The sequence below is a fragment of the Phaethon aethereus genome (assembly GCF_964289735.1).
Source record: "Phaethon aethereus genome assembly, chromosome: 5".
In the NCBI taxonomy this organism is placed as follows: Eukaryota; Metazoa; Chordata; class Aves; order Phaethontiformes; family Phaethontidae; genus Phaethon; species Phaethon aethereus.
Genome location: NC_138579.1, coordinates 34,353,681 through 34,365,883, shown reverse-complemented (window position 1 = coordinate 34,365,883; position 12,203 = coordinate 34,353,681). Strand labels below are relative to the sequence as shown.

The 12,203-nt window shown below is 40.7% G+C and overlaps 1 protein-coding gene across 1 annotated transcript; it reads left to right on the top strand.

The window, feature by feature from the left end:
- Window positions 1-7,725: 7,725 nt before the first annotated feature.
- On the top strand, window positions 7,726-9,915 carry ZNF770 (zinc finger protein 770; the record flags this gene model as incomplete). Its single annotated transcript, XM_082001007.1, has 1 exon — window positions 7,726-9,915. The coding sequence occupies one exon, from the start codon at window positions 7,726-7,728 to the stop codon at window positions 9,913-9,915; it is 2,190 nt and encodes a 729-aa protein (XP_081857133.1).
- Between the last annotated feature and the right edge of the window lie 2,288 nt (window positions 9,916-12,203).

Below are 12,203 nucleotides of genomic sequence, written 5' to 3'. Positions count from 1 at the left end.
ACCCTTTCTCTTTGTTTCATTGCAAGTAAGAAGAGTTCTGCCCCATGAGTGGGGAGGGTAGGACTGGGCAAGGATGAGGTCTTCAGCACAATGTAAGTGACAAATGGGTACTCGCATCCTTTATTGGGACCTCAGTAATCTGCAGGTAACTTAAAAGGTCAAAACCAAACAAAATATCCCAGTAAAGAAACCTGGGTGAAAACTTTTCTCTGCCTTACTGTTACTGATACGAGACAAAATGTGGGCAGACCTTTTGTAACTGTTTTGTGAGTAGCCGGGGCTTAGATCATGCACGTGTTGGAAAAGCAAGCTGAAATTTCACCTTGTAAGCCGAGTTCCTCACTGCCACCTGGTTCTTGGCTTTCTTATAGCCTTAACTTCCAGGAATCTTAGCCAAATAGTTTTGAAAGAGCCATGCTGTTGGGAGTTTCATCAGCATGATTGCTGCTAGAATTCCCAGTAGGGCTGAGAGAAGGGGCTCAACAGACAGAGCAGAAAGACAATAAAAATTACTGCAGCCACATAAAATACATCTTTGACTCGCCCTCTGCAATTCCTGGGCTAGGGCAGGTTTCTTAAATATAAAAAATGGAAAAAATCTACAGTCTGTCCTTATGTGAAAACTTTGAGAAAAAGTTTAAGATTTGCTTAATAGGGTCCCTATTGGGCTGTACACGCAGGGGGCTGAGTCAAAACTCTAATGACTGTAAATTCTCTGTCCCAGTGGGGTTACAATCCAACCAGCCTCATCCATGTCCTTGTGTTTTATTAACACTTTTATAATGAACCTCTTACACTTTTGTGGTGGGTTGACCCTGGCTGGACAGGTGCCCACCAAAGCCACTCTTCAGCTTGGGGAGTGAAAATATAACAAAAGGCTTGTGGGTCATAATAAGGACAGGGAGAGCACTCACCCATTACTATTATGGGCAAAACAGACTCGACTTGGGGAAATTAATTGAATTTATTGCCAGGCAAATCAGAGTAGGGTAATGAGAAATGAAACCTAATCTTTAAAACACCTTCCCCCCACTCGTCCTTTCCTCCCAGGTTCAACTTCACTTCCAATTTTCTCCATCTCCTCCCCCTGAGTGGTACAGGGGGACAGGGAATGGGGGTTGCGGTCAGTTCATCACATGTTGTTTCTGCCGCTCCTTCCTCCTCAGCGGGAGGACTCCTCACACTCTTCCCCTGCTCCAGTGTGGGGATCTTCCCATGGGAGACAGTCCTCCACAAACTTCTCCAACATGAGTCCTTCCCATGGGCTACAGTTCTTCATGAACCTGCTCCAGCCTGGGCTCCTCTCTCCATGGGTCCACAGGTCCTGCCAGGGACCTCCATGGGCTGCAGGGGGACAGCCTGCAGCCTGCCTCACCATGGTCTTCACCATGGGCTGCAGGGGAATCTCCAGCACCTGGAGCACCTCCTCCCCTTCCTTTTCTGACCTTGGTGTCTGCAGAATTGTTGCTCTCACATATTCTCACTCCTCTCTCTGGCTGCAGTTGTGCCATAAGTTTTTCCTCCCCCTTCTCAAATATGTTATCCCAGAGGTGCTACCACTGTTGCTGATGGGCTCAGCCTTGGCCAGCGGCAGGTCTGTCTTGGAGCCAGCTGGCATTGGCTCCATCAGACATGGGGGAAGCTTCTAGCAGCTTCTTGCAGAAGCCACCCCTATAGCTCCCCCCTCCCCCAACCTTGCCATGCAAACCCAATACAACTTTGCTCTGCCATCTGAACGTTCTTTTATGAGGTAGAATCACAGAGTGGTTTGGCAGGGACCTTTAAAGATCATCTAGTCCAACCCCCTGCTGTCGACAGAGACATCTTTTGCTAGGTCAAGTTGCTCAAAGCCCTGTCCAACCTGATCTTGAACACTTCCAATGATGTGGCATCCACAGCTTCTCTGGGCAAGTTGTTCCAATGTCTTACCACCCTCATTGTAAAACTGTTTCTTCCTTATGTCTGATCTAAATTTACCTCTTTCAGTTTAAAACTGTCGCCCCTTGTCCTGTCACTATGGGCCTTGGTAAAAAGCCTCTCTCTCTCTCTTTCTTGTAAGCCCCCTTCTAAGTACTGGAAGGCGGCAATAAAGTGTCCCCAGAGCCTTCTCTTCTCCAGGCTGAATAACCCCAACTCTTTCAGCCTGTCCTCACAGGAGAGGTGTGCCACCTCCCTGACCATTTTTGTGGCCTCGTCTGGACCCACTGTAACTGGTCCATGCCTGTCTTGTGCCAGGGACCCCAGAACTGGACGCAGGGCTCAACTGTAAACAGTTTCTATCATTTTCTGGATGTTTTCAGCCCTTTGCCTGGCATTCCTCTGCGGTGGCCTCATCCAAGCTGCGCTTGCCGATGGGACTCTGGCTACGCAGGGACCCCCATCTGTCCTTCAGCGCCGGAGCCCCTGCGCTTCTTTGATCCCTCTCTCCTGAAGAGAAGGCAAAACTCTGCAAAACTGTTACTTTTGTGCGCACGGGTTATTGAAGGTCTTTTTAGACTTACCGGGGAAATGTTCCTTTCCTCCTTCCCTTCCAGACACTCCTTCCCAGCCTTTTAGGCCGCAGGGTTTGGCCTTGTGGTGCGTTTATCATGCAGCAGGGTACCCCCTGTGTGACAAACGCACCGTACCTCATACCTGACGTATGTGTTAGTTGCAAACTCTCCAACCACTGGGAATCGGTTATTTGCTTTTAGGATGCTGAAATAGACAATGTGTCTTCTTTGTAGGGAATAACGTGTCACCTGCGACTAATAATTCATCAGCAGAGACAGAGGGCAATTTCTGCCCGGCCAGAAATAAAACCGGAGTCGCCGTCCCGGCCCTATTCCCGGCTTGGCCGCAGCCGGGCCCGGCGCCTCACAGCGGCAGAAGGGAGGACCGGATTGCGCGGGGGAACGGAAAGCTCTGGCCCAGGTTTCCCGGTGTCCCGACGTCTCGGTGCCATCCGGGGGAAAGAGTTTAGGGGGCAGCAACGCCGGGAGAGATGAGGAAGGTGGAGGTGCGGTAGCTGCTTCTCCAGGTCACTGCCTTCTTCGCCCCGGGTTCCCGCGGGCCGCCCTCCCCCTCGGGCGGCGGTCAGCACCGCTGCGGGCTCCGCCGCGGCCCCGGGGCGTTGGGCCCGTCACGGCAGAGCCGCCGGGCGCCGGTGCCGGGCTGTGCCGTGCCCGCCTCGCCGGCGGGCGCGGGTGGCAGCGAGCGGCGGGAGAGCCGCGGGCCGGGCCGGCGCGGCCCCGGCCGGGAGCCCGCTTTGCGCTGTGGGATAAGCCGCCCGCGGTTTTGTGCCTGTTGGCGGTCTGCTTCCTGCAAGAGCTGCCTCACTAATTGCTTTTAAGTTTTTAGCTGGATTTAAGTGTGCCTTGCTGGGGGTGGGGGGAGTGGCGCCAGTCCCGGGGGTCTCGAGGGCCTTCAGCAGAACTTAGTTTTGTTTTTAAACCAGCCCCGCGTCACCGTTATATGTCTTTTGTTTTGCTTCAGAAAACGTTTTGAAAAATACATGGAAAATAGGGGAGAATGAGCGGTGTTAGCTTTGAGGAGCTGGAATGTGTGGTGTTGATCTCTGTGTAACTAGAGGTGAAGGTTACATTTCTGGTGAAGTTGGTTCCCCTGTCGCCACAATCTAAACTTTTCTTTAAGGAATGCTGGTGAGGAAATGCAGAGTGCAATGTGTTTGTCTCGGTGCTCAGATTCCTATCTTCGTTGCATGCTATGTGTTTCTTACATCAGCAGCTAGATTTTCATCTGCCTGTTTTGTAGTTAATGTTAAAAGAAGCAGCTTATGTTTCTTCACACAGTTGATATTATAGTTAATTTTCTTGTAATTATGTCTGCAAAGCTGTAAGCATTAGATTATGTCAAGCGCCTGAGGTTATCCTAATAACTGCGGAAAAATCCTTCAGTGGCAAATTTGGAAATATATTGAATTTTCAATTCACAAGTGGTTTGTTTTGAATTATATTAATGACTCGCAGGAGAACAAGCCAGAATAGTCATCTTGTGTAGGGTCAACTACATGGGTGTGGGGATTGAGAGATGGTTGTATGGCATTTTTTCGGAGACCTCCGCTGTTGGAGGCAGAGCAATCGCCCCACACAACGTATTTGTATGCTCATCAAGAAAAGCTTTGCAACTGTAAGGACAATAATGTACTTGAATCCTCTTTGCTATAGTTTGAACCCATTTCTAGTCACAACTATAAATGGCTCGGGAAACAGCTTATTTCAGTTTTCTGTGCAGCTGGCTCATGTGTTTGGTTTGTTTTTTTGTTTTGGATTGGGTTTTCTTGTCCATTTTAATCAGGTCTCTTCTTTTTTTAACTTAAACATTCCTGGTTACTTTAATCTTTTCCTGTATATTATGCATTTAAGCCCTGATCATTCTTGATCCTCTTCTCTGGACTTATTCCAATTAGTTCAAATACTTGACTCAACTTGAAGGGCAGTATTCAAAACTGGATAGAGTACTCCAGCTGAATCCTACACAGTAGTGAGTAGTATGGAAGATTTATGTGCTATCTAGCTTTATTTCTGTTTACGCATCCTGGTATGGATGGCATGCTGTTGGCTTATTCAGCTTCTGTTCCAACTTAGATTCCAGGTCTTTTCTGAACCTAGTAAGTTGTTCTCTTTCCAGTTGATTATTCCTGCCTAAATAGAAAATCTTGCATTGCTGCTTATTAAAGCTCCGTCCCTGTTTTGTGGTTTGTTTGTTTGTGGTGGTTTTTTTAGAGAAACGCCTCTGATTAGGAAAGACTAGATTAGAATTCAGAATTTTCTTCCATCATGTTTTCATTTTGTTGCAGCTTGCTGCCATCTGTAATATTAATAAACATAATCTTTACTTAATCATTAAATAATACTAGACTTTGGAGGGTCATCTGTGGACCTTCAATGGCTTACATCTTGATTCTATTTTTTTTACGACCTTGCAGCCAAGATGAACAGTAGTGTTAGTGTACTATTAAATTGGACCTATGCCACAAACTAAATCCTTATCACATACGTAAGTACGTTTTCTGACTAATTAGGACAAGCCTGTGTACTTCCAAGGCTGGCAGGAGACAATATTCCAAGCTTGTCTCTTGCTCTTTGATCTTTAGCAGCAGCTTGTTTATTCCTGAGATGTGCAAGGCACAAAGCACCCTGAAATAGATGTGGAGAAGTCTGTCCTTAGTAAATAGGATTTGAAAATATATTTGGGCCACACAGTAATGCTCACCTTAGCTCTTTTCTCCTTCCCTGCATCCCCTAAGTTGACCTCATCTGAACCTTTAATCTTTTGCAGGGCAAGAAGACCGCAGCAAGAAGTTCTACTCTGCCTTTGACACCTTGTACTACAGAGCGTTTCCTCCATTCACCAGATAGGATCTTTAAAAAAAATTATAAGCTAAATACAGAATCCCCTGTGTAATATGCCACAGCTGTCTCTTACTTTGGACTTCTTTTTTTAGCATGCCATTATACTGTTGGAGCATTTTCCTGATGTGTAAATTAGATCTGTATGACAGTATGCGAACTAAAATTCATCAGTCTTTACGGTTCTTTCTTGGGAGGTTTTCCTTCCCTGCTAATGGAGGCTGCCTTGAGCTGTACAGAAACTTTCAGCATAGCAGAAAAGCTTTTCTCCTTTTCTCAGCCTACCTGTCTCTAGCTTCATGGCTGCACAAGCTAGAAAGCATTTGGTGTCACACACTATCTCTAAACTCTCAGCTTTTACATGATGTGACAACAACTGGGAGGAAACTAAGTGTTGTGTTTTCTTGCATCTTCAAAAGAAGACTAAAACTGAGTAGCTGTTAAAATTCTACACAAAAAGAGAATAGGAAAGGAAAAGTTGACTTTCTCAACTGCTTAGCATTGACTTATAGCATTGATAAGTCCTATCCGGAACTACCTGAGTGACATTAGGTTAACTCCTCAGGGTAGTGAGCGTCTAAGGTATACATCCAAATGTTACTTAATAAGGCCCACAATTGTATAGGAACATATCTGTTAGAGGTGGAACGATCCTACCAGATGACAAGGTTTCTTTCCAGTAAGTTTAAGAAAAATTTTGATTCACCAGGTATCTTCAGTCTTTTGTGCATGTGTCTTGAATCTCATTGTAACTTGCTTTAAATTGCAGTAGGCTTTTATTCTTTGCAATGACTTTGAATGGACTTTTCAGATATTTCTGAATTATGAACTAGGGACATTAACTCTTTGTGAAAAGACAGGGCTTTTGGAAACACTGAATAAATGAATTTTTTATTCTGCTGGTTTGTAGAAAGAATATATGAATTGTGAGTTGTAGTATCAAAAATACACAATATATTTCTACTAACTATAATTTGTGGATCTCAAAAGTTATTACAAGTCCTAACTATTATGCTGTTGCTTTAAAGTTTGTTCCCTCCATCCCTTTTCTTTTTTTATAAGGGGATATAGGTAATATCATAGACGTACTTTTATTCTGTTGTTCTTACTACTCTTGTGGACTGGAATACTTAAACTGCTGAGGTTAAGGAACCTCCTTCAGCGGAAGTTCTTAAGGCCACTTTAGAGGCTGTCTAGACATGAGGTGGCCTCACAGTGGAAGGCTTGGGCTAAATGGTTGCTTCAGATCCTTTCTAGCTGTTCCTGTGGGTATTTTAATAGCTTTTCATGCACGCAGGTACTTGTGAAGTTACTGTTTCTTGTTTCGAGTCTTGTTTGCCTTAGCTGAGGCACACTGGCTTGCCCATGTGTTTTCCGTCTGTTGAAAATTCAAGGAAAATTAAAAACTATTTCATGATTTTGGTTTAGACTAAAGCATTCATTATGATGAATTATGATAACTTTTGTATTTCTGATGACTTCAGAGTATATGCATAGCTAGGTATGACAACTCCGATACTCTAGCTCTGTGGTGAGACCCTGAACATAGCCTGTGTTCTCTCTGTTTTGAGTTATCCTAGTTCTGGTTGTAGTTTATGGTTAGTGTGTTACTCTTGCTGACTGGTTCTGGTGTTTGCCATTTTGAGATAAAGCAAAAATGATTGCAGTACTGGATACAGTTGATAAGATGCAGAAATGTGAATAGCAGCTTTAACAATACATTGAAACAAAGTATTTTTATTTCTCACTAATACTGCTTTCATTTAATTTTTATTTCTGAGGTCCAAGAATCCCTAGTTGTTCTCTTTTTCTCTCATCTTCATAAATATTACATCTAGGAATTAGAATTACTTCTATAGGGGAGAAATTTGTTACAGTAGGTTCTTGTGGTGGCTTTTTTTTTATTGAAGAATATGCTCTACTTGTAAATAACATAAATATTGTAATGTAGCTGAACTGTATATTCTTTGGAATTAACGTGCAGGACTGAACAATATCTGCATTTACAGCACAGATTATTTAAACTCGTTTGTTTCTTCTGGAAAGTAGTCTGGGTTTTTTCATATTATATAACATAATGAGTGATTACTCTTATGAAGAAAGCATTTTAAGATAACTTATCAGGAGTATTCTAATCGAGGTGCTTTTGGTCTCTTACATAGAAAATGAGATACAAACTTAGGCAATTATGTATTAATATAGGTTAAAATAATACTCTCTTTCTTATTTTAGGGACCTGTGGGATTTAAGAATATCTCTCCTAAGAAAATTTGCTGCTTCTACAGCCTTCCATCTTAGTGTGCAATTAATGATTTCACTTGAAACACCTATCTGAAGAAACTAACTGTAGGCGAGGGGTAACTGCTTTTTAAAAATGTTAAAAGTTCAGCAGTATGTAACAACCGACAGGATACTCAAGAAAAAGCCATATACTTGTGACATTTGCTATAAACAGTTTGAAACTCCATCAAAATTAGCTAGACATTATCTGATACATACTGGTCAAAAGCCATTTGAATGTCATGTATGCCATAAAACATTTAGGCAGCTAGTCCACCTGGAGAGGCATCAGTTAACCCATGATCTTCCTTTTAAGTGTATTGTTTGTCATAGAAACTTCAGAAACTTAATCACTTTCTTAAAGCATCAGCAGCTTCATAATGAAAATTACCAGAATGATACCAAACAAGCAGAAAACTCTGTGAATTCTGAGCAAGACAGGGACACTTGTGGCGTATTTCGATGTTCTGTGTGCTGGAAATCTTTTACAACTGAAGAGAGGTGGATGCTGCATCAGTGCCTGAAGGCAGATCCTCTACATGGTGCCAGAAGGAGAAAGAAAACTCACGCTTGTGAATCGTGTAACAAGACATTTCCATCAAGATCTAAGCTAGAAAGACACTTCCTTATTCACACTGGCCAGAAGCCTTTTAAGTGTTCTTCATGCAGTAAATCTTTCAGACAGTCAACGCACTTGAAAATCCATCAGCTCACACACACAGAAGAAAGGCCTTTTCAGTGCTGCTTTTGTCAGAAGGGGTTTAAAATACAGAGCAAACTCATGAAGCACAAACAGCTCCATTCCAGAAATAAGACTTTCCCCAATACTTTATACAAAGCAAAGACTCTTAAATATCCCAGACCACAGAACCTTTTGGAAGGAAAGAGGAATAGTGTTGAGAATGCTGACACTCATGAGTCACAGGAGCATGACCCACATGATGTTCACTTGAGTTATAGTGTACCCTTTCAGTGCTCAGCATGTGAGCAGTGTTTTGAAACGGAGCATGTTCTAAATTTACACAAATGTTCTTATGTGAGAGATGGCAAAAGTTCAAATAATGGTACAACGGCGTGCAGCCACACAATCAGCATGAAAAACAAGATCCCGATGAAGCTGAAGTGTACTGGAGGGAAGGCAACAGATTTTGCTCTGACTGATAGAAAAAAAATAAAATCGGGTCACTTTAAAAATCCTGTCCTGGTTGCAGCTAGAGGTCAGTGCTGTGATCAGCAAGCTTCCACTAAACCTTTCAAGGATCACCATAGCAAGCTTCACATGCACAAGGCACTTAGTAATCGGATGAAAAGAACGTTTGCTGTGCCATTATCGTGGCAAGAGCACCAGCAGCCTCACGACTTTGGAATTAATTTAAAAGGTATGCTTACTGGTAAAAGCACGTTAAACGTCGATGATTCACTACATAATAAAGATGACGCTTTTTATGGTTCATCAGGTGATGGTTTCTTTGATAATCCAGAAGTACTTCACTGTGCTCTTTCAGCTTCTACTAAAAATATACATAACAGACACAAAGTGTGTAAATGTGACAGATGTGAAAAAATCTTTCCATCTTCATCCAAACTTCAAAGACATTATCTTATACACACGGGACAGAAGCCCTTTGGCTGTAATGTTTGTGGGAAGACATTTAGACAGTCAGCTCACTTAAAAAGACATCAGCTCACCCATACTGAAGAGAGATCCTATAAAAGCCCTGTTTGCCAGGCAGAATTTGAAAACCTGAACAAACTTTTCAATCATCAGGGAGAGCACATTGAATTTAAGTCTTCCCAGCCTGTGGGTTATTCAGGTTATTCTCAAACACCTTCACAGGCATCTGGCTTTCAAGAATTTGAGCTGATACAGTCAAACCAAGCAGCTGAAATCAAAGTTGAAACTGAATCGGGGAACTTTGTTCTTGACAACACCAGTAGAAACACACAGCCGTATTTGTGTAGTAAATTGTTGGAAACAGAGCAAAGATGCTACAGCTATTGGCATGATTTTTCTGAAGGTACTGAGAAAAGTGAAGTTAACAAATTGTATCAATGCAGTATCTGCTTTAAAACTTTTAAATCACCTTCTAAGCTTGAAAGACATTACCTAATGCATGCTGGACAGAAGCCATTTGAATGCTTAGTTTGTGGTAAAAATTTCAGACAGGCCCCTCATTTAAAAAGACATCACCTTACTCACTTTAAAGAGCGCTTAAAGCTGAGTTCCACTGAGCAACAACCGGAGACTATATTGTTTTTATCAAAACTAGATAATGTCCTATGAAATTATATATTAAAATTTTTGGTTGCATAATCATTAAAAGGCTTATGTTTGAGCAATTGACTGAAGGGGATTATCTTTTTGTAGTATGGAGATGACCTGGTGAAGACTTAATTTACTGTCTTCAGAACTGTCTACTTGATATAATTTGTGATGAATGTGAGAAGATGTTTACAACAAAAGAAATAGGCAACAAAAAAGCCACTTTGCATTTTTTTTTGTAAATTAATTTATAAATGCACATTCTTACTCTATTAATAGTGTTGCAGCAATATGCAGGGCTCCATGAATCAGGTATTTTTAAAAGTTATACCTTTTCCCGTATAGTATTCTATGACATTATGCTGTCCAGTGATAACTATCAAAAAAGTAAGGATAAAAAGGTAATTTCCAGAATAGAGGAAAAAACAGTCTTTTTACTTTCTTCTGGCTCTCTTTATGTTGCAAACAAAGGACACTTGCTGTATTTATTTCATACACTTAAAAAAAAATAACGGTTATTTTTAGACAAAAGATGAAAAAAGATGAAGGTAGAAAAAGGGGAAAAGGAAGTTTCATGAGGAAAAATGGTGTGGCATTATAGAAGAGGTAATAGAAGAAAATTAACTGCTTTGTAATGTGCTTGGAGATCTGTGGATGAGGAATTAGATCTTTCCCTTTTTATGATAAAATGTAAGTAGACAATGCTAAAATAGCAGGGTTTATAATCAATTAATCCATTTCACCACTTCATTATCTCCGCTTCTTTGTATATCCCTTGCTTTCTCTATCTTTTTTAGCCAATTCATGCAATACTGAACTATTTTTCTGCAAGGAAGGAGGACAAGAAATTATGATTGCTATTACAAACGGACTTACTATCTGTTCCAGTCTCCTTTCCTTCTAGCGTATATATTGCACCAGTAAAGGAAATGTTCTCCAAGATGTGTTAATAACTCAGATGAGCGGTTTTGTAAGGAAGTGATGTTCTTGTTACATTAAATATAAGAGCATGAAAATGACTTTTAGCTCAAATTAAATAATTCCAATTTTGTATTAATAGAATCTGTAGTTATACTTTCTGGTAAGTAGAGAGCTTTGCCTATTGTGCCTGCGGGGCTGGCAAAAAGTGTAAGTGCAGTGGAGCTTTATTCATCATGAACAAGAATGAAGTTTTGTGTCCTTTTTTTTTTCTCTGAAAAAATATCTTTTAGGGTATTTTCCTTCATTACGCAACTTCTGAATAGTTGAAACCTGAAATTTTTAATCCTATTTCTAAGTTAGCATATCTGTAAGAGACGTGGCGTTCTTTTCGCTATTTAAATAGATCCATATTCCATTAAAATGTTGTTGTGTTTTTTTTTTTTTAGTTTTTGAAGTGATTTATGTAGGTTTTTCTGTGATATGAGCTTTCTAGTATTTGGTATAAATGAAGTGAAGGGTGAAGGGACTTTTTATTTTATTTCCATACATGTTATTCTTTCCCATTTTCAGAGAGAATAAAACGAGGAAAGATACTCCGAAACAGTCTGTAGTTACTATGATTTCTGTATGACAGACGAATTCAGTACGTTAATAATGACTATAGTTATATATTGAGTTTTTTTCATATTGAATTGCTTCATATTGAAAGATGGGATACTGTATAAAATGCTTTGAAAGTGTATTGTAAAGTTCTCAAAATACTTGTAATAAACTATTTTATTTATATTGTACTTTTATTGTATACTTCATGTGCAAACCAGAGTTTTGAAACTACGTAACGTTCAGTATGTAGAGAAGTTTAAGACTACATATCAAAATAAGTAACTTTGCATGTTAGAATGATAGGTTTTGTTTCAGATATTTTTTGCTATAGAAATAAAATAGAAATATGTTTAAGGATAATAAGATCTTTATTAAGGAGTCATAGTTATTTTAAAAAATGCTATGTTTGAGAGTAATGTTTAGAGAAGACTAAAGTTGGTATGTTTTGAAAATACCAATTTGAGTAAAATGAGGGGAAGGCAATACAGAAAGCTGCTTTTCAGGGATGAATAGACATATGTGGGAAATATTACTGTCTGATTAATTTGGAAACTAATGTAATCTTTTGGCTCCGTGGGATTTCAGAAGGGCTGTAAGGGCCACTTCGTTTATCTGGCTCTCTTTTCATAACTTTTCATAAAGTTTTGTGTCAGTATATTAACCATTTTAGGGGGACTAGAGCATAAACCAGCTAGAAAGGGGTAAAGCAGTTTCTAAGTCAGGAGAAAAAAAAATCTAAGGTTGAAATCCTGTCTCTTTGGAAGTTAACAGTAACATTCTCCAAG